The 25,667-nt window shown below is 35.2% G+C and overlaps 2 protein-coding genes across 4 annotated transcripts in view; one reads left to right on the top strand and one right to left on the bottom strand.

Moving 5' to 3' along the window:
• Positions 1 to 25,667, bottom strand: part of unc-13 — a 394,380-nt gene that overhangs the window by 268,805 nt on the left and 99,908 nt on the right. For all 3 annotated transcript variants that reach the window (XM_069504114.1, XM_069504112.1, XM_069504113.1), the window contains exons 16-17: positions 24,000 to 25,463; positions 23,401 to 23,711 (exon numbers count right to left, since the gene is read on the bottom strand). In XM_069504114.1, coding sequence (XP_069360215.1) covers positions 23,401 to 23,711; positions 24,000 to 25,463 — 1,775 coding nt within the window. The remainder of the gene's footprint in view (positions 1 to 23,400; positions 23,712 to 23,999; positions 25,464 to 25,667) is intronic.
• On the top strand, positions 8,466 to 15,716 carry LOC117990112 (uncharacterized). The gene is made up of 5 exons (XM_034977563.2): positions 8,466 to 8,784; positions 9,626 to 9,817; positions 11,411 to 11,555; positions 13,381 to 13,514; positions 14,923 to 15,716. Exons 1-5 carry the CDS (start codon positions 8,728 to 8,730, stop codon positions 15,139 to 15,141), a joined length of 747 nt encoding a protein of 248 aa, XP_034833454.1. The 5' UTR covers positions 8,466 to 8,727; the 3' UTR covers positions 15,142 to 15,716.

Genomic DNA, 25,667 nt, shown 5'->3' with positions numbered 1-25,667 from the left:
CATGAGGCATCTTTTGATGCCTCATTTATTATGTTTAGTCTCGAAGAGGGAACATAGAAACGGGCATACGTACTTACACACGTATACTAATATTATAAATACGACAGTGTGTCTGTATGTAGTGTGTCTTGTTCACAACTCATACGTTTATCCAAGTGTTGACGTTTGGTACTGAGATACTTTACCTAAACTGAACGTAGGCTACTTTTTACCAGGAAAATCAAAGAGTTTCCACTGGATTTTTGAAACTCTTAATCTATGCGGACGAAGTCACGAGCATCATCTAGTATATTGGTAAAAAATATTTTACTTACATACGTTAAAAAACCCCTCCGTTTTGATTTTGCTGGGATTGCGTTAAAATTGATACAAGCTGTGATAAACTAGTGGTTAGGACGTCCGCCTTCTAATCAGAGGTTGGGGATTCGATCCCGGGCACGCACCTTTAACTTTTCGAAGTTATGTGCGTTTTAAGTAATTAAATATCACTTGCTTTAACGGTGAAGGAAAACATCGCGAGGAAACCTGCATGCCTGAGAGTTCTCCATAATGTTCTCAAAGGTGTGTGAAGTCTACCAATCGCACATGGCCAGTGTCGTAGACTATGGCCAAAGCCCTTCTCACTCCGAGAGGAGACCCATGCTCTGTAGTGAGCCGGCGATGGGTTGGTCATGATGATGGCGTTAAAATTAAAGCCAGCAAAGTCGAGGATAAGAGCTAAAAGCGGGACAAAAATATCCTTTTACCATCACATAAACACGCATACACCTATTACATGAAAAGTGAAAGACTATACAAAGTGTACAGCATTATAGCATCTCCGTATGAACACGAAAAACTTTTAAAGGCGGTAATGGGCACGACCCGTTAACGATAACATGTGATTCCGCAATACGAACTAACTTCGAATGAAAAATATAACGAAGTTGTTTATATTAACAACTTTTTTATTTAAACACATTGATATAGAAATCGTGTATGTGTATAGGTGTATGTGGCCGATGCATTTGACGATTCAAAAGTACTTAGGTACTTGTAAAAATATCTATTTTTAAATATAAGCCGCTTTTACTCCGTTATACTTTTATCCTCACATAGACTTGAAATAATGAACTTCGATGGAATATACCTACCTAAATGTGATAAACATTCATAACTTTAAAAAGACGTTTCATTTTACTTCAGCTCTAGGGCAATTTTCAGGTGCTATCATCATCATCAACCGATAGACGTCCACTGTTAGACGTTGGTCTCATTTAAGCACAGACTAGGGCAGGACTACCCACGCCACGAAAACTAAGTACTACTTGATCTCTTGTTTATTAATTCTGTTTGACCAAACCATGGGATTAAACAACAAAATTTGATTCCCGCAGTGCTACAAGGCAACACTAAAATTTGCTTGTAGATCATTTATTAAAACATAGCCTTGATCGTGAAAACCAAATAAAATGCAATTAAATAAATTGGCGGAAGGCTATTGCAGGCACTATTAATCTAATTGATAACTTGGTACCTTAGATTAATTATTATTGGTCTCGCTACGCTTGGAACTTTGTTATTGGACGATAAGGAACTACGATCTGTCAATAAACAATATTATATTCGATGACAATTTAGCCTTTGACTGCGACAGCCTGAGCCTGCTGAGTTTCTTGCCGGCTCTTCTCAGTAGAATCTAAAGGTAAAGTCACAGACGTAACATAAGACCTTTGTACGACATGAAAAAAAAATATTTTGAATCTGATCTTTTGATTTTGCCATCACGTAGTGATAATAACAATAGTCTAAGGTGAAAGTGGGCTAGTCTGGAAGGTGCATGTTGGTTTTTTCTTCAGTTTGATCAATAGGTAGGTACAGGTAGGTATGTTTTATCAATAAAGAATACCATGTATAGTGTGCTCCCGGTCAAGTTGGCAATCGGGATATGAGGCGGGGGGACACCCCGCACACCCGCACGTTATCCCGCACTGGGTTAGCGTGGTGGCTGTGCGGCTGTGCGGGGCGTCCCCACACCGACTGCCATCTCGACCACTACCCAACTATACATACCCAATTTATTTCTTGGCGCAGATTCATCCCTTTGGATTGAATTCATGTATTTATGTGAAGATGTTACGATGGAAGCTATTCCTTATAGAAGCAATAAAGGGACCAACAAATGGGTAATAAACAGAAGAACGGGGCCATTCATATTATTATTATAATACTAGCTGCCCTGGCGAACTTCGTTCCACCTAACAGTCGATTCAAATTTTTTTTAATTTTTCTCTCCGTAAGAACCATCCTCGTACTTCAAGGAATATTATAAAAAAAGAATTAACGAAATCGGTTCAGCTGTTCTCGAGATTTGCGATGAGCAACACATTTAGTGATTCATTTTTATATTATAGATTGTTATTTGGATTTAAAAATAACTTATAGTCTGTATAGCTACTTTATTATAGTTCTGTTGCATAATATTATCTTATTAATTAATGAATTTTATGAGCCGATGATCTTATCGGTCTTCAAGGCTAACGTAGGGTTTATTAAAAACATTTTGAAACCTCGGTCATTAAGGCGAAAATTACTACCTTCTTCGAAACTTGTATATGCGAGAGTGTGTTTGTTTGTTGGTTTATTGATTTGTTGGTTTGTCCTTCAATCACGTTGTGCAACAGAGCAACGGATCGACGTGATTTTGTGGATGGGTTATAGTAAAAGAGTAAAGACCTGGAGAGTGACATAGCATAGGCTACTATTTATCTCTGAAAAGCAAAGAGTTCTCAAGTGATTTTAAAACCTAAATCCACGCGCATCAGCTAGAAGTAAGTACCTACTAGTTAAGTAGAAAAAAATATCATTCAAAAATTAATAAACTTACCTAATGAAACTATTGAAATTTACATGCAACGAATTCAGATCACTCATGCATACGCCAATAACTCACAGAAGGCGTCGTGTTGTACAATATGTAAAATAATTAAAACATGAATATGACAAATCGAGGATTATCACACGTGTAGCCAGCGCACACTGCGGTCTCTCGATTTGTTTGTTAGTTGGTTTAACTTGTTATCATTTTTAGCCATTTTTAGAGTTCGTCCGAACCGTAAACAAACGGTACAAGTCAATCTCCAGCTTTAAGGCAACATCATATCTAATTGTATCTATTTGTGAAACCCTATTATTAGCTTGTAGTTACTTAATTTTAAGATTATAATAGATTAATTTAAGCTGTTGGTTTTCCTAATAAAATAAAATAAAATTTTATGCCGAAACAACATCGTACTGTAGGATTGGAATATTATCGCTGGATAGTAATGTCAACGACTCTTGCTAAATTATACTATAAGGGTGCTTGTACACGGAGCGGAGCGGAGTGGCTCCAGTCCGACATGTGTAGAGCAGACCAATTAGATTAGTAGGAAAGGCATTCCAAACCAGAACTTCTCGATAGGAAAGGCATTCCGAACCAGTGGTAGATCCATTTAACGATTCAAAGGTATGTACTAACCGGATATTTTTAATAACGGGATATTTTTATTCCATCTGGTAAAACTCTTGACTGGTCAGCAATACATATCTCCGTTCCGCTCCGCTTCACTAGACATTAACATCATTCCCTAAATCATTGTACATTGTATTGTGTCATGCTGCAATGTCGCACTATACTGCTTTAGCGTCAATGAAGCTTTATAGGCTTCGAGACTCATTCGAAAGTTGGTACGACCTAAGTTTGCGCTTGGCTGCAATCAAACCAAACAGTAGAAGTTAATGCAACCAAAGGTAGACCAAAGGTAGAGCGATTCACTCTCTTTTTGAAGGAACCAATATTATAGCTAGCAGGGAAAACAGAATTCGAACGGAACGTATAGTTCGCGACATGTCGATTTGGCAATCGGGGTGGGGACGCCCTGCACACCCGCACAGCCCCCACGCAAATCCGTTGCGGGATAGCGCGGGTGACGATTGCCATATCGACCTGTTGCGAATTATAGGTTTTCAATAAACAGTAAAACTATAATTACTTATCGTTTAAAAACCAATCAAATTAATTACTTTAAATACACCAAAGATAAAAGTGTCGCCAGTAAAATCGTCTCTCATCTCTCCGATTAACCTACTTACTTGCGCAATAATAAAAGTTAAATGGCTGCGAAACAAATTGGAATTTTCAATACAGACGAACAAGTTTCGTATTAAGTGCAACAGGAACGACAAAACATGAAAAGGAAAAGTTTCTCGGAAATGTCTTAAGACAAGATTGTTACAACTCGTTTTGAAAGAAAAGTTGCTGAAGAGGAAAGTCGGTCGGGAGAGTACTGGTTGCGTAACTTTATAGACGCTGAGCGCTTGTGTGGTGGACTAGTTCAATGCGATTCCAATCCAAATCCGAGAAACTAAGGACCGAGTAGGAGGCAAATAAGTATCAGGGCCTGAATCGGCGGGGTAATTACGTAAAACGTTGCAGTAGCGACAGCAACGCGACAGCAGTAGCAATCCGACAGTTCATTTGCTGTCTCTCTTCTTCTTCTTCTTATTTTGCTTTGTGGCTATTGTTGTCTCTCTCTAGCCGGACGTTTGATAGCAATGATCGCGAGATTTACGCCTGTCGCAAGCCTGACGCGAGATACGTAATCACCCCGCGGGAGAATACTGGTTGCGTATCTAACTTTGCAGTCGCTTAATACATGTGGACTAGTTCGATGTGATTCCAATCCGAATCCGAGAAAATAGGGACCGAGATGGAAGGAAGTAAGGATCGGGGATTGAATCGGGAGAGTACTGGTTGCGTAACTTTGTAGACGCTGAGCGTTTGTGGACTAGTTCTATGCGTTCCCAATCCGAATCAGAAAAAATAAGGACCAAGATGGAGGGAAATAAGGATTGGGGACTGAATCCGGATATGTCATCACAACGTGTGACAAAATGACAAAAAGATATTTTAATAAAGACGAGACGACAAGGAGATATTTTAATAATACTCGGCATTTTACCACTTAGGCATACCTATTTTATGAACTTTTAAGCTATAGGGTTTTATTTTAATTTTCCTCAAAACGTGACGTGTTAAACGATGATGCAGATTAAAAAGATTTGTATCAAACCTATTATGGGCAAATCTAGGGTTTTTTTTATCATAATACTTTTTGGAGTTTTTATTTTACCCTACAAGGCATGAAATTTTCTGTTTTGTTAAAAACCCTGCATGTCGATTTAATTTTTGTAACGAATTCTAAAAAAATACGCACCTAAATTTTCATGGTTTATTTTCCCCTAACCTCTAGTAAAACAACTGGGGTCGTAAAATGTTTGAAAATTCGTAACTTTGGCCTCTTCATTAATATTTATATAGCGCATTTCTCTTAATAAACTTTGTTGAAATATCATACACGGATACTCCATTACGTCTCTTGTGATGGACGTACTCTGCTTGGGTATATTTCATAGTTAGAGATCCATAGCTACTGGACACAGACAGTGTGACACAGAGGTGTCAGAATATTACTGAAAGTGCAATCCTTTTACAAAAAAATAACCTCTACAAAATTCCATTTTAACGTTTACTTTGTTGCAGTATCGTAAGAATACATCATGCATAATAATATAATATAGAAATATGGTAATTGTTAAATTAATGTACAATTTATTGTATCGGAAAAAGTGGTCAAAATTAATATGACATAAAACTGTAAGCAAAAACGAGTTTAGCGGGCAAATATTATTTTGGTTACGAATGACCCGTCTAGTGCGTATAGTACCACATAATATTAAGTCGTTGGATATTTTTGACAAACAGAGCAGATAAGTGTAGAAACAGAATATTGTCTCTTTGCCATTTGTATGTGACTTCTATATTACTGACTACTTTTAGAAAATTATCCGAAACTAATTTTAAAGTCAATTTCACGAAACAATGTCATGACTGTGGGCCGCAATATGAGACCGCACCCCTACTCGTATACTGATACGAAATTGAAAACAAACGGGTGAACTTAATTCGATGCATTCATATGGAACATTTCTGTGCCGATACGGGTGAGTATGCTGACCTTTCGGCAAAAGCATCCGAAGCGCGTTACTATCGTTCAATTAGTAGCCAAGAGCTGTCCAACACTGCTGATGTCAGCGATACGAAGAATAGGTATAAGCTCGTTAGCTGTGTTCGAACTCTTGCAGATATACCGTATGAAGTGCTCACGCTATTTCGATTCCATTCATTCATTTCAAAATTGCATTTCCAATTTCTGTTTTGAAATTAGGAGCACTTCGTAAATTACAAAGAAAAGAAGCTGGGGAAAAAGAAAAAATATGTTCGAGAAAATTCTTTATCTTACCCATTAAAGTGGAGTAGTTGTACATATATTATAGGTACGTTTGTAAAGACGTATCTAGTAATATTTCAGCATGTAACTGTACGTTAAGTCTTAACGTATTGTACCTATCTGATCCGAATCTGATCTGAGACCGGGAACCGGGACTAAACAAATTTCAAACCCCTATTTCACCCCTTTGGGAGTTAAATTTTCAAAAATCCTTTCTTAGCGTATGCCATCGTCACAATAGCTATAGTTTGAGCTGTACGTTGATAGATCAGTCGGTCAGTCAGTCAGCTTTTCCTTTTATATATTGAGATGTCTGTTGCGTTGAGATAAGTACATTTAAATTAGATTCTACATAAAGATGACCGACTCTGCAGAAAAGTTAATATTCAAATCATAATTTTTTTATAATAATTTCACGACCATCACGACTAGACTTCTTGTAAAATCAAAAACACGTTTGTAAAAAATTCATGTCCAGCCATCTATATTTGGTGGACTGAACCAATTTTGACGCAAAATAGCAACCTCCGTGAAATCCTTGAAAGCCTTCTGAAGCCTAGTCATTCAGTAGGTAACTTACAGATGGCGTTGTTTATACTGAAACCAAGAAACTGAAATAAGCAACAATCTCTATCTCCCAATATGTTTAATGTAAGCCTATCTCAGCTATTAAAAAAAATCGAGAAATAAAAATTGCACTTCGCTAAAAGAAGGCATCGTTTTCAGATAGGTAGGTTAAATATCAATACAGCTATACAAAATATATCCAGGACAAAATGTATTTATTTATTTCATTTTTATAATAATTGTTGTAATTAATACTTATGATAACTCAAAATGAAATTAGTGGCAAAAGTAATTAAATAAATAAATAAAACAAAAATCTTTTTTATTCAAATAAACTTTTACAAGTACTTTCGAATAGTCGGATGCATCTACCACTGGTTATATCTATTATCTACTGTATAAAGATAGCTGATGACAAACACTGTATTAAACAGATCATACAAATTGAATATTAACTTTAGTCAATGGGCATTCAAACCGACTGAATTGTATGAAAACAATTCGTAGCACTGTAAACAACAGTAGTCATAGAGTTTAAGCATAAGGCCTTTGTCATACTGGCCTGATTTTATACATGCAATTATTTTTTTATTTGAAAGATTATTAGCCCTAATATGGCCCTCGACTAACATTCCCCTTTCCTCTCCAATTAAGCGTGAAGCTTGTGCTAGGAGTAGGCGCGACAATTATAGTTCAACGGGTGGGGTTTGAACTGGCGACCTTTCGAATTTCATTCCACGCCTTTAACCGTTGAGCTATTGAGGCTAACTTTTTAATAATGAAACCTGGGTCATTTTTAAGTTTTTAAATTAAAAACTATGATCGGAGTATCGTGAATCTGTCTAAATATTATGGTTTTCAAATCACTACGCTCGGCCTTCCATTTAAAATAACAGATTTACACCAATGCACAATCGCACATGCCACGTTAGATAGATTAATTGAAAAGTGAGGTAGATACATTGAATTACCTATTGTGTACCTACTACGTACATTCCTCGCAGAGTAGGAATATAAGCCTCTGGTGATTTTTTAGTCAAGGAATTTGGTTTTAGCTAAATTTTTTTTAAATAATGAGATGGTGTCATAAAGACCTATGAAAAGGCCACAAAGCTCATAAAAAGACATATTTTAAGGCGAAATCCATACTAATAATATAAATGTGAAAGTGTGTCTGTCTGTCTGCAAGCTTTTACGGCCCAACAGTTTAACTAATTTTGATGAAATTTGGTACAGAGTTAGCTTATATCCCGAAGAAGTACATGCTTTTTATACCGGAAAATCAAAGAGTTCTTTCGGGATTAAAAAAAAATCTAAATCCACGCGAAAGAAGTCGCGGGCATCATGTAGTATAAAATTTATTGCTTAATAACGTAAGCACAGATTACAGATTGATGGTTGGTCTTAAAATTTGGAGCAGGATAAAACGAGTCCTCATTATAAATAGGTACTAGGAGAATATAACATAAGGGTAAGAAGTAGGTTGAACATATTGTATGTGCTAAGCTAAACCATCAATATGACAAAGCCCTTATCATAACAATCAGTAGCTCAGTCAGAGACGCAAAGCAAAACATGAACGGAACAAAGAAACAAGCAGTCATTAAGTGCACGGCCATTCGATACCACTAAATAAAGTGATTAATTAACTAATCAAAACTAAATCATTAATTTTATACTACTTCAATAGTATAAATTTAAATTAAAACCGTCCTATTTATATGTTTCTGTTCATGATTCGTGAGTTAAATAAAATTTAAGGCTAAACCCCGAACTAAAACAATGTTAATTAAAAATTGTCGTGTAAAGTGATACTTAACATCTATGTAGTGATAATAAATAAACGGAAATGTATCGCAACACCTTTGTTATTCTTGGGTCTATACTTATTGCTTTTACTTTGCAGGTTTGTTTTTACCATTTTTATATTATAACTACTTATTTAAGTTTTTAGTTAATTGTTTTTATATTTAAATGAATTATAGTTTATTTTTATAGATTTATATAATTAGTTTAAATATTATTGTAGTTAAATATCACCATTATCATGATAAACCCATCGCTAGCCCACTACTGAACACTGGTCTCCTCTCAGAAGAACAAGGGCCACAGTCTGCCACACTGGCCCGGTACGGATTGACAGAGTAGTTTAATATTAGAATGTACTTAATTAGATTTTAATACACTAGTAGGATTAATTTGTTAGTGTAATATTGTTTAAACTGAAAATAAATATAAATAAGTGTACGCTATGAAATTTAAACTTGTACACGTTTTGGATTAATTTGTTAGTGTAATATTGTTTAAACTGAAAATAAATATAAATAAGTGTACGCTATGAAATTTAAACTGGTGAAAATTGAAGTTCGCCGCATTACACAGGTCATTGATTTTGTCCCGTTCGGTCAGTTGCGAATATTTACTGGTTTATTTTTAGGTGGCCCGGATTATTATTTACACATCGTTTCAGTTTTTTGGACAGTCAGTCGTCACACGCATATAAGCGTATTGTCATACGTAGATATAGGTGTGCGACTCTCACCATTCTCTTATTAACTAACTAGCGGATACCCGCCGTATGCTACTACGCTAAAAAACATTAAAAAACATCGCATTATTGCCTTTCTACTTAATCTGGTTTGGGGCACATTAGTTGGATAGTTTTAAAGTTTATAACGGATATAGGTAGATTTTTTTTTTGTGGTTTATGTATATAGGTAGATTGACTCGACCTGTTTTTTTTTCAGGCGGCAGATTTCCAAGACAACCTTATAAATGGCTACCGTACTCTCATTGCGGACATTCAGGTCCGGACACAGAAGTCTCGCGAAGACATGGACACCCTAGTGTCACAGATAAAGCTCCTAATGAAGAATGAAGCGGACAAGGCCATCAACTACATGACGGTGTATCTTGAACAGATATCACTATACTTTCAGGTAGGTATAATAACATGCTGGGCTCTTACTTAATTAAGTAAGAAAGAGAGGAAAGAGAGACAGAGAGTGAGTGTTAAGAGATAAGAATTAGCGTGATAGAAAGAAGTGTTTCTTAGATTTTAGAGCGCAACATTGTGCGAACTGAATCGCTCCGTATTGCATAGTAACAGGAGTCGCTATTTAATTAAACGTCTTTGCGAAGCAAGCCTCCTGTACGGACCTAAAATCCTACAATTACCTGAGTACTTTGTAGTAACTAAACAAAAATTATAGCATAATATATTTTCATTTCAACCTTTATTTACTATTTCTATCCTTTTCTTAAGTAAATTTTTCTAGAGAACAATAAACAAATTAAAAATCTTGAAAAATAAAAATATATTAAAACGAGTATTGAGTACTCGATGCGTTATAAAAATTAATTCATTAAATATCTCATTCACCCCTTAATAATAAAGGCACCACAAAAAAGACGTAAGTATTATTACTACAATAGTATAGAATCAAAGTAGTTGGTGACCGCGACGAAATTTTGACATAACCACGGCAAATCATTACAAAAGAAAAAGGAAACCCCGTACTTTCAAAACTCAACTATCATCAAGAAAGAAACTAAAATTCCATATGAAGTAGTCAAGAGTAAAACTTATTTGCAGTTAAATTTTAATAATTAAGTTCATTAAGGATACTTTTGAAAAATCCTCCTACAAAACACAATCATAAAAATGTTACATTCATAACACGAACTATACATTTAGAAAATGTGAAAAATGAGGTCCATTCCTGAGAGAAAAGGGGAAAAAGGTGAAATAAGACCGTATAACATTGCACGTACCTACCACCCTTAGCCGTCTGAGGAGTGGAATACATGAGCAAGTCGTCGCCTACAACGGAACTACTACTGGGACACTGTGAGCACTCTTACGCCGTAACAAATGCAGTGTAATGCATTGCAGGACCACGAGCAAAATATAAATGAAATGTTTCTAGGTTAAACTTTTATGAAAAACTAGCTTTTGCCCGCAACTTGTCCATGTGACTTACAGTACTACTAAAATTCTCCATGTTTGCCATACATCGTTTTTACTTACGTATATACAACCGTTTGGGCATCTCACGCAAAAAATGTTTTTCTAAATGGTATTTTTTCTGACTTGCTAGACAAGCACCATGATAGCTCGGCTAAAACACACGATACATAATTTTTAAATAGAATAGAATAGAATGTTTTTTTATTCATGTAAACTTTTAAGTGCTTATGAATAGTCAGGTAGTTTTAATTTACCACTGGTTCGGAATGCCGTTCCTATGTTATTTAAAATATTATTATTAACTATTTAAATGTTATTTAAACTTAAAGCATTCGGGTAGAAGTAGCTCACCAGTGAAAGAATATTTAGAATCGGATCCTTTTAGAAGCAGTAATATTCGGATCCGAAGATTACTGCTTACATCCAAACTAACAAACTTTGGATACCTTTTTATTTGACCTATAACTGAAAAATGAAAATAAGAGCAAAATTTGCTTTAATAAAAAAGTTCAAGAGAGATTAGAGTTTGTAGTATCCGTATTTCCTGATTTAAACGTTTCAGGTAATAATTCACGATCGCAAACCCCGCAACGGCACTTACTGTAAGGAGAGCATTGTGAAATTACTGGGCGAGAATTTGCAGCTGGCGGACGAAAATGTTACATTATGTCTCGCTTTGGGATATCAAAGGGTTCAACGACTACCAGGTAAGATGATTACAATAAATTAGTCGGTAAACTTCTTAAGTTGTGATATTATTTTATTTTTAGAAATATCAGTACAAGTAAAAAAATCTTTCAAAGCTTTATTTTCTAATATTAAAGTATAGTCTTTTAAAGTTTTTTGGTATTAAAAACAAAAAAACCTTTCTTTTATCAACATTATTTAGTCTGCCGACCCGCACTTGCCCAGCGTGGCAGACTACGCCCTAAACCATTCTCAGTCTGAGAGGAGACCTATGCTCAGTAGTGGGCCGGTGATGGGTTGATCGTGATGAATATTTTTTTTCCCGCAGGGAATTAGGAAAATCACTAATTAATAAGAAAAGGACAGACACAGTTTGACAGTTTTAAATTTAATTTAGAGCCGTCAAAACTCGTGACTTTAGTTGCCAGTCGCAAGCCTATGGTTTAAATTCGTAGCATGCACTAAAATTTAGTCTTTAAATGTAAAATTCATGTTCCGTCTTTTTTTAACAATATTTAAAAAAAAGATGCAGATACTGTAAATTTAGTAGACAAGAGAATCGGTGCCAATGTAAGTTTTTTTTTTTTTTTTTTTTATTCATTATAGGTGTACGCTTGACCACAATCACACCTGATGGGAAGTGATGATGTGGCCTAAGATGGGACGCGTTTACCTAGAAGATGCCTATTCACTCTTGTTTTAAAGATACCCGGGTTGTAATTGGTAGGAAACACATATCGTGTTCACAAGTTTAATATCGATTGTTTGGAGCCTAGTTTCCGGTTTACGGATATAACTGTCAACCCAGTGCTCGCGCGACCGACATTGTGAATGTTGTGAACCACCATAGTCCACTACATGTGACTTGGTTTTATTTTGGCACTGTCTTCCTTGTTTACCGTCGTGTCGTACGTGCTGAGTGCCCACTGGGGACCACGCAGGATGTGTTGAAAACAAACCTATGTTGGTACATAATGACTACCAATGGTATAGTTTGAACTACAGATTATTTTCAATCTCTTAAATGTGGCAAGAAAGGCTTTCTAACCATTTTTTTTATTTTTATTTTCAAATAATATTAGCCATGTTAAATGACTAATATTCCCCTTTCCTCTCCAACTAAGCGTCAGGCTTGTGCTAGGAGTAGGTACGACAATAGTGCAACGGGCGGGGTTTGAACCGTCGACCTTTCGGTTTTCAGTCCACTCTTTTACCGGTTGAGCTATTGAGGCTTGAATTATCACGAAGATTTGTATAATAGAGTTAGCTTGACACTCGTTTCCACAATACGCTGAACCATCAAAGACGTTTATATAATCAGTCTAGATGATGCCCGTGATTTCGTCTGCGTAAGTTTAGGTTTTTCAAAAATTTGGTGGGAACTCTTTAATATTCTGAGAAAAAAGTACCTTATATACTTTCCCGGGGTGCAAACAATTTTTGTACCAAATTCCGTTAAAATCTGTTAAATGGAAAGCAAGCAGGCATACACATAGACACGTTTTCGCATTTATTTACAACTAGCTGATGCCCGCGACTTCCTACTCGTGGATTTAGGTCTTTAAAAATCCTGTGGGAACTCTTTAATTTTTCGGGATAAAAAGTAGCCTATGTCCTTCCCCGGGATGCAAGCTATCTCTGTACCAAATTTCGTCAAAATCGGTTGAACGGTTGAGCCGTGAAAAGCTAACAGACAGACAGACACACTTTCGCATTTATAATATTAGTATGGATAGTATGGATTTATAATCTTTTAACTGCAGAAAACGTTTGTTCAAATCGGTTAATTTTCAAACGGGTAGGTATTGATAGTAATTAATTGAAATTAATTTTCCAACATTACAGAGAAGTTACAAGTACACTTTGAAACACTTGAGAATCTCAAGAAATATTCAGCATCAAAACTATTCGAGTGTCAGAAACAACAGCAAGTTGGCGGCAACTGCTCTCATGAAAGTCAAGATCTTGAAAGGACAGTGGTACGTAACTTGTAAGTCATGGTTTATACAGAAGTGGTGAAAGGTAGAGATGATGGCATAGATGCAATCCGCCCTCACGGATTAGTATTACGTTAGCTATATACTAGTATATAAAGGATATGTAGAACTGGCACCAAAACAAGCGTCAATTAATTAAAAAAATTATTAATTTTATTAGCCAATTATTAATATTTCAAGTATTTTACCAGAACAAACTTTAACAAGTTTTATTGTTAGTGTACACTTAATGATTATATCATTTTATCAAACGTTAGGTATAAATTAGCAATTAAGGATGTATTATCAAATTCTGCCTAGTTATCTATACTAATATTATAAAGAGGTAATGTCGTTAAGTTTTTTTGTAGGGGGTAATCTCTGGAACTTGTGAACCGATTTTGAATATTCTTTTACCAATAAAAAGCTACATTATTCCTGAGTGACATAGGCTATATTATATACACGTGGGCGAAGCCGCGGGGATCAGCTAGTAGTTTATACTTTAGTCGATTTTAGTTTGTTACCTACCTAGTTAGTGATTTTATACTCTGTGCCTAATTTTTCATATGCGTACTATGCCCGTGTGTTGTGGACATAATTATTATTATAAGTATTAATCTCTCATTGGAGACTGCTTTGGATTAAGTGTTTTTATATATATACTATCTATATTTCTCATTGTAACTGTTTGTCTCTACAAAATAAATTAAATTAAAAATTAAATTAAATTAGTTCCAACAAAAAGCAAAAGCCAAATTTAAACATCATAGTCCATCATCCATCCAGTTCCCAACATTGCTTTATCAGCACACTCGATTGATAAAATGTGCTGCTGTCATTTTTACGGTTTCGGAACACTAAATTCAAATCAAATCAATTTGGATCTAGCGCGCAACCCCTCGTAAGTACAAATAGTGTACTACGACTACTTCTGATCGAAAATTCTCGGACTCGGATCGGATGAGTACGTATAAAGCCTAAAGAGCCTTAATCTTAGCATTTAAACTATCGTTAGTCATTTCCATCTTTACATAGTATAAAATAAAGTCTCTTCCCGCTGTCTGTATGTATGTATAAACGCGTAGATCTTTTAAACTATGCAACGGATTTTAATGCGGTTTTCACCAATAGATAGAGTGATTCAAGTGGAAGGTTTATAGGTAGTTTAAGTCTCAAAAAATTAGAGATCCCTAGGAAAATTGAAATCTCACTGACATCACATTAGTATCTACACTGCACCCATGCGAAGCCGGGGCGGGTCGCTAGTCATAAATATAGAAGAAACCCGGCTTTACTCACGTATTCTTCGACGTTAGCCCTACTAGTTTCAGGACGTTTTAGTCGGGTTAGTTTTCTTCTTTATTTATAACGCAGCTTTAATCTTTTACCAAGATCGCTTTTATTTCAGTTTTTATACGAAACTTCACCGTTCCCCGTCGTGATGGCGGAAATTGCTATACATGGCTTCAAAGAGGTGTCGGATCTAAGTGTCTGCCTCAAAGACATCATCTCGAGGATGATGACCCATTCAGTGAAAGTCATCGGGGACTTCAACAGATGCATTCACAACATCGAAATGCCCAAACTGAAGTACTTGCTCAAGTTTATGAAGAAATATGCAAGATAATAATAAGGTTTAGTTTATATTTAAAGCGAATCCACACCATAAAAATGTATCGCGCTAGGCCAAAATGCTTGAAACACATCCAGAGCGATTACGCACTACACTTCCGTCATCAGAGTTCTCTCCGTCATCCGTGAGAATATCTCGGATGTGCCTTGGATTTAAATCGAACATGACGTAGATATGTCAAAGATGTCCACTGAATAGCTTGGATTCGGATCAGAGATCGGATTAGTGCGTAAGCTATATCCGAGTTCGGTCTGAATTTTTTATATCCGCATTTTCACGGACTCGGATCGGATGAGTGCGTAACCGCTGTCATGGCATTTATTTGGAAAATATTTGTTGTGGTCAAAATAATTACGACACACGTAACGTTCCAACGCAAGACGCAATTTTTTGTAGATGTGCCTTAACATAAACCTTAACAAAACACGTGAAATGTATGCAAAGTATGTGCATAATTTCAAAATAACATTGTTCTAAAACTTAACTTTAAGGAACTTACCTACTTGTTTTTGAATTATTTTAGATTTGTTCAGGAAATGCTATATCTTGTAATAAAAATTTGCTTTTGGTGGTGTGATATTATTTAAGTAATTATGACTGTTACTATAGGTATTAGGGATCATTAAGTGTCGTTTGATTAGGCCATGGAATTGTAAAATATATCGATAATATACCATAGACGTTTCCATGTGATTACCTTTTTTGTAATTAGCCTAATTGACGATATTTATGACTCATACGTATTCCCATGTGCCATTAGCATAAAAAAAGAAAAGCTTTTTCAGGTTTTGTTCTATACCTATTTTCCCTAGATTACAACGCGTATCTGTCGATAACAACGATCGTGTCACTAATAATAATTCGATATGGTTGATAGTAATGTACTTTAAAGTATCTATAATCAGAATAAAGACAAAAGAGATATATTTTTAAAATTTTGTAAATACATAGCAGAAAAAATAATAAGACAAAACAAATAATCAAGTTATTTATATATGTGCTATAAAACATATAGCACATATATAAAATAAAAATACAGATAATGAATATAAACAAAATAAATATACTTATAAATTAGCCACAATAATGTTATTGTGGCCAGTACCTTAACAAATATATAAAATAAAATATCACAATAATTATATATGTACCTTCTTTTTACAAGCAAAGGCTCTTTACTTCATGTTATAATAACATGAAGTAAAAAGACCAACATTAGAAATAATATATAAAATAAATATTAAACATAAAATACTAAATATATAAATGGAAATAAAATCTTAGATTTTATTTCATTTAAAAATAATTAAAAACGTAATACCAAAGACTCTGATCTCCACGTCAGAGGTAAATAGAGCAATCTATGATTAAAAAAAAAAAAAAAAAAAAAAAAAAAAAAAATATCTATAATACATAGATATTATATATCTGTGAATGATAACGAGGCAAAATAAAACGTTACTTTTAATTCCTACTAAACTAATACCTAATAATTATTATTTGTTATTCATATTGCGAGAACATGAAGACAAATTCCTAAATATTTATATAAATCAAATTTTATACTACTTTTATCACTATTTCAAGGGATTGATTATTATCACTCCGCGTTAACGTAGATATCCACAAAAAGGAAAAGTGGGTAAGTGTTTTTCTATGAATATAAAACCATCGTTAAGAGTAATCATTTCCGATTCCAATAAAGAACTCGTAAGTCTGCACTGTAGTAATAGCATACGTAACTAAAGCCTATCATAATTGTCAAAATATATCTAAAGTTCAGTGAAATATATTTGAACTTATCTTTTCGTAGAACATTACACAATAATATAATCAGCAGTAAAATTCAATGTAAATAGGAGGTATGTAACGATATTATGTTGATTAGGTACTATACACTTACCAGTAATATGACAACATCAGAAGAACACGGCTGATATTTCAGTAGTCTGCTAAACCTCAAAGTCCTCTGGGCCATAGTCAACGGACCCACAGGCCTCGAGTGTATGAGGGGAGACGGTGGAGGATGAGGCGGTGGGGTCGACATGGAAGGTAAGTTACGGCGAACGGTCTCTAAAGGAACGGTTCGAGCCACCAAAGAATCACTCCCAACAGAATTGGCACTACCACTGAATATGTTCATCAAGTCACCGATTGACCCTCCGCCACTTGAACCTGCGCTACATCGCAGCTTATCCAAGTCAGTAAGACTTGAGCCACGACGGACCCGTAACCGGGAACCACTGGCATTTGAACGGTTAGATTCAAACGTTTGCTCGCGACGCACGTCAGCCTCGCTGACCGCATGACACTTCCTACTTCGCACCATTTTTACTCAATCATACACGCAACAAGGTGGACAAATGTTCGAGACAATTCAGTGAGTGCGACAATTATTACAAAAATACTGAAGGTGAAAACTTTACTGTTTTCACCTGAAGTTAAATAAATTTGCATACAAATAGGCGATAGGTGCGCGCGCGTCGCTATCATTAGGGCCACGGACGCCCGCACGATAATGATAACGCGTCCTCGCTGGTTTCCGTTGACATTGTTTTACGTAACTTCAAAATAAAACAGTTTAATTTCTTTTCACTTTTACTGATGTGCGTACGGTACAAAGTCTGTTTGCGAACTGCGGGAGTGCGTAGACTTGGTTGGCATGGGATAGAATAACAGAGTAGAACTAATGAAGTGAACGGGTTCAAAGGCTTCATAGGACTCGGTGGGAGGCACTACTTACCCAGCAGGCGACAGGACGCCTTAAAGGAAAACCTTGTAAAGAATGTTCGTTAAGTAACTTGTGGAAGGATTTAAAAAATCCCATTTCAATACATTCTTCTAACTATATACCCAAAACAGTTGTAATTATATTGAATTTATTAGAGCATTAACAAAATTGTCAATGTTTCAATTTTACATAAACGCCCGATTACGATTTCAATCTCATAAGTAATAGCAATTCTGAGGTAATAGGCTATTTTATCTGACTTTGAAATATCCAGTGACTCACTCTATATTTGTGATCTACTTCCAGTAACATAAATAATGCACGAATAACATAATAGTGTAGTACAACTACAACAGATTTATATATTACACGTAAGCTGTAATTAGAATGCTTTTCAATCCAATTCGGAAATAAGAGTTTTAATTATCGAAAAGTACAAATCTTTTCAATAAGTACCATACTATCTACTAGCAGCTTTTCTGATACAACTAAAGTGCCAAGTGCGAGTCTGACTCGCACACGAAGGGTTCCGTACCATTGCAGAAGATATACAGACAGACCTACCTAGCACAATTTTATTATGTACAACCACTGTAATCTGTGTGTACAATACTGCAAGTTAATGACAAAAAGCGCCATCTTTTACCGATTTAATTATATATTATTCGTCAACACATTTTGATTTTTTTTGTGATGCAACCACAAATTCACAGTTTTCCGATTTTTTCTTTTACTTGTGCTATAAGACCCCAACCTGCCAAATTTCATGATTCTAGGTCAACGGGAAGTACCCTATAGGTTTTCTTGACAGACATGACAGCCAGACAGTCCGACAACAAATTAGTGATCCTATAAGGGTTCTTTTTTCTTTTTGAGTACGGAGCCCTAAAAATACAAATACCTCGAAATATCAAATAAATACGCTGCAAAAACCGTTTATGTATCAATCTAATCTCATTTCAATCCGCCGAGATTTTGTAAAGGTGGGTAACGAAGCCATACGCCGATCAAAGCCCACTAGAGAGCTTTTGTTACGTTGTACGTGTAATATTTCAAAGAAAAACTAGTTATAGTGGTACATTTCTTAGTAAAAACCTGGCAAGAATTCATTACGAAACATTACGAAATCTATACATCCATACTAATATTACTAAGATATAAATGCGTCTGTCTATCTCTCTGTCTATTACATTTTCACGGTCCATCTGTTAAGCCAATTAATTGTACGTGATACAAATAAGTTCACTTCTCGAAGACGGATATAGGTAAATTTTTATGGCAGAAAAGTTATTCCCACGAAGTTTTTTAAAAAATCTATTACCACCCAGACAAAGTCGAAGGTGTCAATAACTATGACATACATGTGTCGAAATACCCTGAATACTAACTGGAAATACCTCATTTTACGAATACTTCGTACAAGTACTTGTTTCATGTAGGTTGACGGTAATCAATCAGGAAACTTTAGGAAATTTAAGTAATGATAGGTAGGAATTATATTCGTATCCATACTATCCATACTTCCATACTAATATTATAAATGCGAGAATGTGACGGACAGATGTCTGTCTGTCTGTCTGCTCGTTTTTCACGGCCCAACAGTTTAACCGATTTTAATGAAATTTGCTACAGAGTTAGCTTACACCACGGGGCATAGGCTACTTTTTATCCCGGAAAATTTAAGAGTTCCCACGGGATTTTTAAAAAACCTTAATCCACGTGGACGAAGTCTCGGCCATCATCTAGTCCATACTAATATTATAAATGCGAAAGTGTGTCTGTCTGTCTCTCTGTCTGTCTGCTAGTTGTCTATAAATCTTACGTACTGTACAAGCAGAGAATAAACCTTGTCATCAGTGTGTACAAGGTACGATAGAGCTCATACCGCGGTACTTAGAGTCGCTAATCGTTACTTAAGATTGCGTTAAAACGAGACAGATTTATGTGAGAGATATAGCTCTGTCTCGTTTTAACTAAACTTAAGTAACGATTAAGTGACTCTGAGTACGGCAGTTTAGTCGTGTTAAATCAATCATCACTAATGAAAATTGAAACATTACGAAATCTTCATAAATATGAAAACTGAAATAATTTGTTTTTTCAAGAGCAATTTCTTGTTAGGACTAGTTTCCATAAAGAAAAATAGAATGGAGAATCCACAACACTATATAGTAATATAGTGTTGTGGATTCTCCATTATTATGAGAGTCATCGCCAACTATACCTAGACATGAAAGCTAAAGGCGAACGGAGCATTTCTCATTATTGCTTTTTTAAGCATAATTATTGTCGTCAAGCGCAAGCATATTATCTAAATATATAAAACGAAAAGGTGATCGACTGAAAAGACGTAGGTAAATCTTCGAATCATTAGACAGTCTCTCAGTGAGACGTTCCTTTTTGTTACACTAATAAAACTTTAGTTAGGTATGTCATACATATGTGCAAGCCACGTAAGGTCAGCCCATTAGGAGTTCAGTAATAGCCTTTTCGCATTTCTCAGCGGTGGCGTACGTATATACATTTTTTCACAGCGGGATTAAAATACAATGGTTTGGTGTTGTGATGTAATCTTGGTAGGACTAGTTTTAAAAAAAAATTACAAAAAAAATAAAAACCGACTTCGATACACAAACACTAAAAATTGAAAAATAATTTAATTTATTATCGAATATATTATGTATACAAGAGTTAATATAGTTCCATAATAATACTTTTTGGTGCCGGTGCCAAATAGCTTTAGCTGCGCGAATCGTCTAGACTTCATATTTTTATGAGACTCCACAATGGCACCTCATTGGCACCGACCCCAAAAATATTATTATGGAACTATATTAACTCTTGTATACAAAATATATTCGGTAATAAATTAAATTATTTTTCAATTTTTAGTGTTTGCGTATCGAAGTCGGTTTCATTTTTTTTGTAAAAAAAAATTATTTCACAATTTTTAGTGGCCCCATGGAATTATGCTATGACTGGTTAAAAATCTACTGTTTACTAAGCTATTACACTGATCGCGAGCAATTTACTCTTATCCGTTGAGGAGTTCCAGTATCTATCTTCGAAGATGTTCATCAGATCTTCACCAAATTTAAATGGGACCAACTTTGAAGTATACACTTTCGAACAAAAAAAGAATTTTCAAAATCGGTCCCGGCATCTTCGAGTAATCCGGTTACATACATAAAAAATAAAAATAAAAAATAAATAAAAAAAGATTCCGACGAATTGAGAACCTCCTCCTTTTTTTGAAGTCGGTTAAAAACTAGAAGAAAAATAGAACGCAAAATCAGCAACACTTTAAGAGTTATCGCCAGCTATACTGAGACATGAAAGTGACAGGCGGATGGAACATTTCTCATCCAATCCATATCCAATCCATCTCCAAGTCTTAAAAGGCAAGACAACAAAAAATCTGTCAAATCTATCCTATTTCTATTGTGCGCAATCTGTAATCTAAAAGATAGTCAAAGTCAAAGTCAAAGCCAAATGATTTATTCAAAATAGGTAATAAATTACTCTTATTGATGGTCTGGAATGGTGTTAGATTTGTAAGATATAGTGGTGATAATTATTAGGCAAACTTAAAACTAAAGCAACGAGGGTTCCAAACGCGTTCAGGTCTGAGAAGAGCCCACAACAAACTAAGCCGGGTATTCTTTTTATTATCACTACTTTACAAAATTATTGAAACTTATTAGAACTATCACAAAGCCGTTAAGCAACTCATTCCCAAGCTGGCTTATCATTTAAATAATCCTTTACATTGTAATAGGATTTTTCAATTAGTTTACGTTTTATGAAAATTTTGAACTTGTTGAGAGACATCTCCAATATGTCTTCTGGAAGCTTATTATAGAAACGTATGGAATTACGAGCAAATGAATTGCTAACTTTACTGAGCCTAGAGGCGGGCATTACAAGTTTATTTTTATTTCTAGTATTTATATTATGAGTCACTTTTTTTTTAAATTTATTTATGTTTTTATGTACGTACAGTAAATTTTCAAAAATATATTGATTATGCACTGTCATAATTTTAACTTCCCTAAATTTAGTTCTCAGTGACTCTCGTGGCCCCATACTGTATATGGCTCGAACAGCCCTTTTCTGCAGCACAAAAATAGAATTAATATCAGCAGCATTACCCCATAATAATATACCATATGACATAATGCTGTGAAAGTAACTAAAATATACTACTCTCGCTGTTTCTATGTCTGTCAACTGGCGAATCTTTATATCTACTGCTGCTGATAGGCCTTAATATCTACTGCTATCCCTTTTATGATAGGTACATCATGCGGCAAAGGATAGCACGAGATTAAACCTTGTTAATTTAGTTTAGTTTAGACTTAAATACTTAAATAGAGGTTATTTACAACAGAGCTCACAGTATTTATAAATTTTATTAATTTATGCTAATAAGGAATTATTGGAAATACATTACAAAGTATACTTAATTAGCGTTTCATTTAGGTAGATAAGAGCATGTTAGGCACAAGACACGGCGTCATTTTCAAGTCCACTAAGCTATATTTACTAGGGGCGGCCGGCAATGCGTTGTAACGCGCCCAAGCACGCCGCATGACCTTAGTATATTAATTTCAGTGTACGAATTTCGATAGCATGTTGAAATTGTACCTAAAGCTGAGTTTAATTTATCAAAAAGCATGGGTTCTATGAGTTGAACCGTCTTCTTCCGTCTTTATACGTTGGCCCTTAGTGTGCGATTAGAGAAGTAGGTACCCATTATTGATCTTGCCTACGACGTATAATATAACAAGAACATGCATATAAAACTGAAGACAGACATTAATAAAATGAATGTAGTATAAATTGGACACCGACGGAGCCAGACTACATTTGATTAACATCAATTTCGCGAAATTTGATTAGGTGCAGACAGTCGTAAAGTAAATTCTATGGTTCATGTCGGGGTATACCTTTGTCAGATTTAAGATAACTAACTGTATTCGTACCTTGGGAAATTCACACCGTATTTAAATAGGAGTAAACTCTCTTAGTTAATGAAGTTAACGAATTTCGAATTATTATTATTAAAATGATTTGATCAATGAAGATAAGATTATTAAAAGTTTTAGGGCATGTCTTTATCTAACGAATAAATATGACGTTATGGCAGATTTTGTATTGGGAATCTGTCAAAATATCAAATTTATCTGGTAGATAAAGTTAATTTGGTGATTGTGAAACAGGCTTTCATATTTTAAACTCAACTCAAGCAATTGTTGTAGGTATTGTTATAACAATCTTATAAAAAGTATATTTTTATTTTATTTTGTAAACTTACCTTATTCCTTACATCCTAGTTTCCTTCTTCACTTATTAAAACACATTAATTCTCCATTTGCATGAAAATAAATAATTACACAAAAACATTAATAAAGGACAATCGAAACAGATAACAAGTCAAATGTACAATTAATTATTTAAAAAAATCCAAAAAAAAATTTCATCAAATCTGTTTCAATCATCAAAAGGTAAAAGGTACTCACATTAAGCTGCATGACGATCTTGTTGTACGCTCGATGCCATCTTTGCTTCGGCGTGAGTTTAGGCTGCTCCGGCTGGAACACCATCTGTTCTTCATCGTGTCTATTTGGCTCCTGATTAAAAACACTATCCTCTGGATACTGCTCGTCAAATCTTTCCTGATCTTGAAATTTCTCATCTTCCCTAAAAGTCTCATCTTGATCTTGATCGTCCTGATAATCGTTATCTTGGTCAAAGGACTCTTGCCTCTCAAACCTATCTTGTTCGTCGGGGACTTCGTGAAATTTCACTTTCGATTTGTCTGTGATTGGTTCTGTAAAAAAATTGGACATTAAAAATGGCTTTAATACTATTTTTTTTTCAAAAGTCTAAGATGTAATTTCAAAGAATAAAGTAATAGAGTAGTAAATGAGTATAAATGCAACCATATTATTGTTTGACTGTTACCTTGAAACGGCTCAAAGGTTAACTAGGTAAGGTAGGTATAGCTTGGATTAGAATGTTTATTTATTTTTGCTTTTATTTTTTTAGTTTTACTGCCTACGTTCAAGTTTGTTAAAGTAGTTTCTATTAATTCAAAATTAAATTATCGTATATTTACCTTCTAAGCTAGTAGGTATTGTAAGTTTTTCTTCATGGTGCGATAAAAAAGAACTCTGTGAAGTTTTTCGATCAAGTACAGAAGGCGTTTGACTATGATAACTGTCAACAGAAGGTTTTCTGACTTGAGAAATAGTCTTAGTGGGCGACGCAGTCTTTTGTATACTTGGACTGGTATCCTCCACTGTCTTTGCTTCTTCTGCGACATCTTCATGAATGGTATCATGAGCGTAATCTTCATCACGATACCTATCTAAAGATGTCCTATCGCGATCTACTTGATCAAGTTCAGTCTTATTGTACTCATCCTCGTAGGCACTTTCATCGAAACTCCCTGAAGGATAATCCTCTGGAGCATCGGGTAAGGTCCGTGTTCTACGCACTGGAGGTCTTTGCATAGAATCCTGTCTTTTCAACGATGGCGTTCTTGGTAACGATGGAGTGGACGTCGCCACAGTACTTATTGGAACTGATGAAGAATCAGACACAGGGACGGATGTCGTATCGGATACAGTCAGTGCACTTGTAAACGGCGTGACGGAAGCTGATTCGTAAGTGGAGGATATGGTTGATTCTATATATGTAACAGAAACCGAAGATATAGATACAGATGGAGGTGGTTGTTGTTGTTGTAGCTGCTGCTGTTGTTGTTGACTTACAGAAGGAGCAGCAACAGCAGCCGCGGCGGCACCAAAAAAACTTCCAAGTTTCTTCGCGCCACCTGCCATAAATGAGCCAAAAGTAGCTGCTCCCGTAAGGACAGATGATTGCAGCTGTTGTGCTGGCAGTTTTTGTTGTTGCTGCTGCTGCTGTCTTTGCGCCACCTGCTGTTGCTGCAACAATATTTGCTGTTCTTGTTGTTTATGTAAATACTCCTGATCTTGCTTCTGATTATATAGATCTTGTTGTTTCTTATATTGGTCCTGTTGCTGCTGATAATCTGTTTGTTGCTGTTGCATATAATCCTGTTGTTCTTGCTGATAATTATCATGATTTTGTTGATACTGTGGTTCTTCCTGGTACAGTAGTTGGCTATCAAAATACTTTTGGTCTTTCTGTTCACTATGAATGTCCTGTTGTTGTTGATAATCGTGTTGATCATGCTGAAGATTAAATTGTTTTTCACTATCTTGAAAGTCATGTTCGTCTTGATACTGAGTTTCATATTGATACGTAAGGTGCTTATCTGACTTTTGATCTAAGAATTGATTTTGACTATCTTGGTATGACTGTTCTTGTTGATCAAGCTTTTGGTAGTGTTGTTTATCCTCGTACTTTAAATCAAATTGCTGGTAGTTTTGTTCATATTGACTCGTAATAATATCTTGTTTTGTGGTCACTGGCGGTTGAATATATGAAGTGATTTTTGATGGCACAGACTTTGTTATCACAGAATCGTCTAAACTCGTCACTTGATAAGAAAACTGCGTTGAACTATCCGTCTCGGTCCATGTCGTTTTCTGAGCTGAAAATGGAAATAAATATTTGAATACTGAAAAAGTAATATTGTCAAAATAACTGTTAAAATACTTAAACGACATATTGGGGACTGATTCAGAATTAAACTGATTTGCTTATGAGTTTGCATTGCGTTTGGATAACCATGACCGAATAACGGATATTTTTATCGGCATTGAAATACCTACTCAGTGTCAATGATAAATAGCAA

The sequence above is a fragment of the Maniola hyperantus genome, chromosome 17, assembly GCF_902806685.2.
Source record: "Maniola hyperantus chromosome 17, iAphHyp1.2, whole genome shotgun sequence".
NCBI classification, from domain to species: Eukaryota; Metazoa; Arthropoda; class Insecta; order Lepidoptera; family Nymphalidae; genus Maniola; species Maniola hyperantus.
Note: the sequence above shows the minus strand (reverse complement) of the source record. Positions and strands in the feature narration are given on the sequence as shown.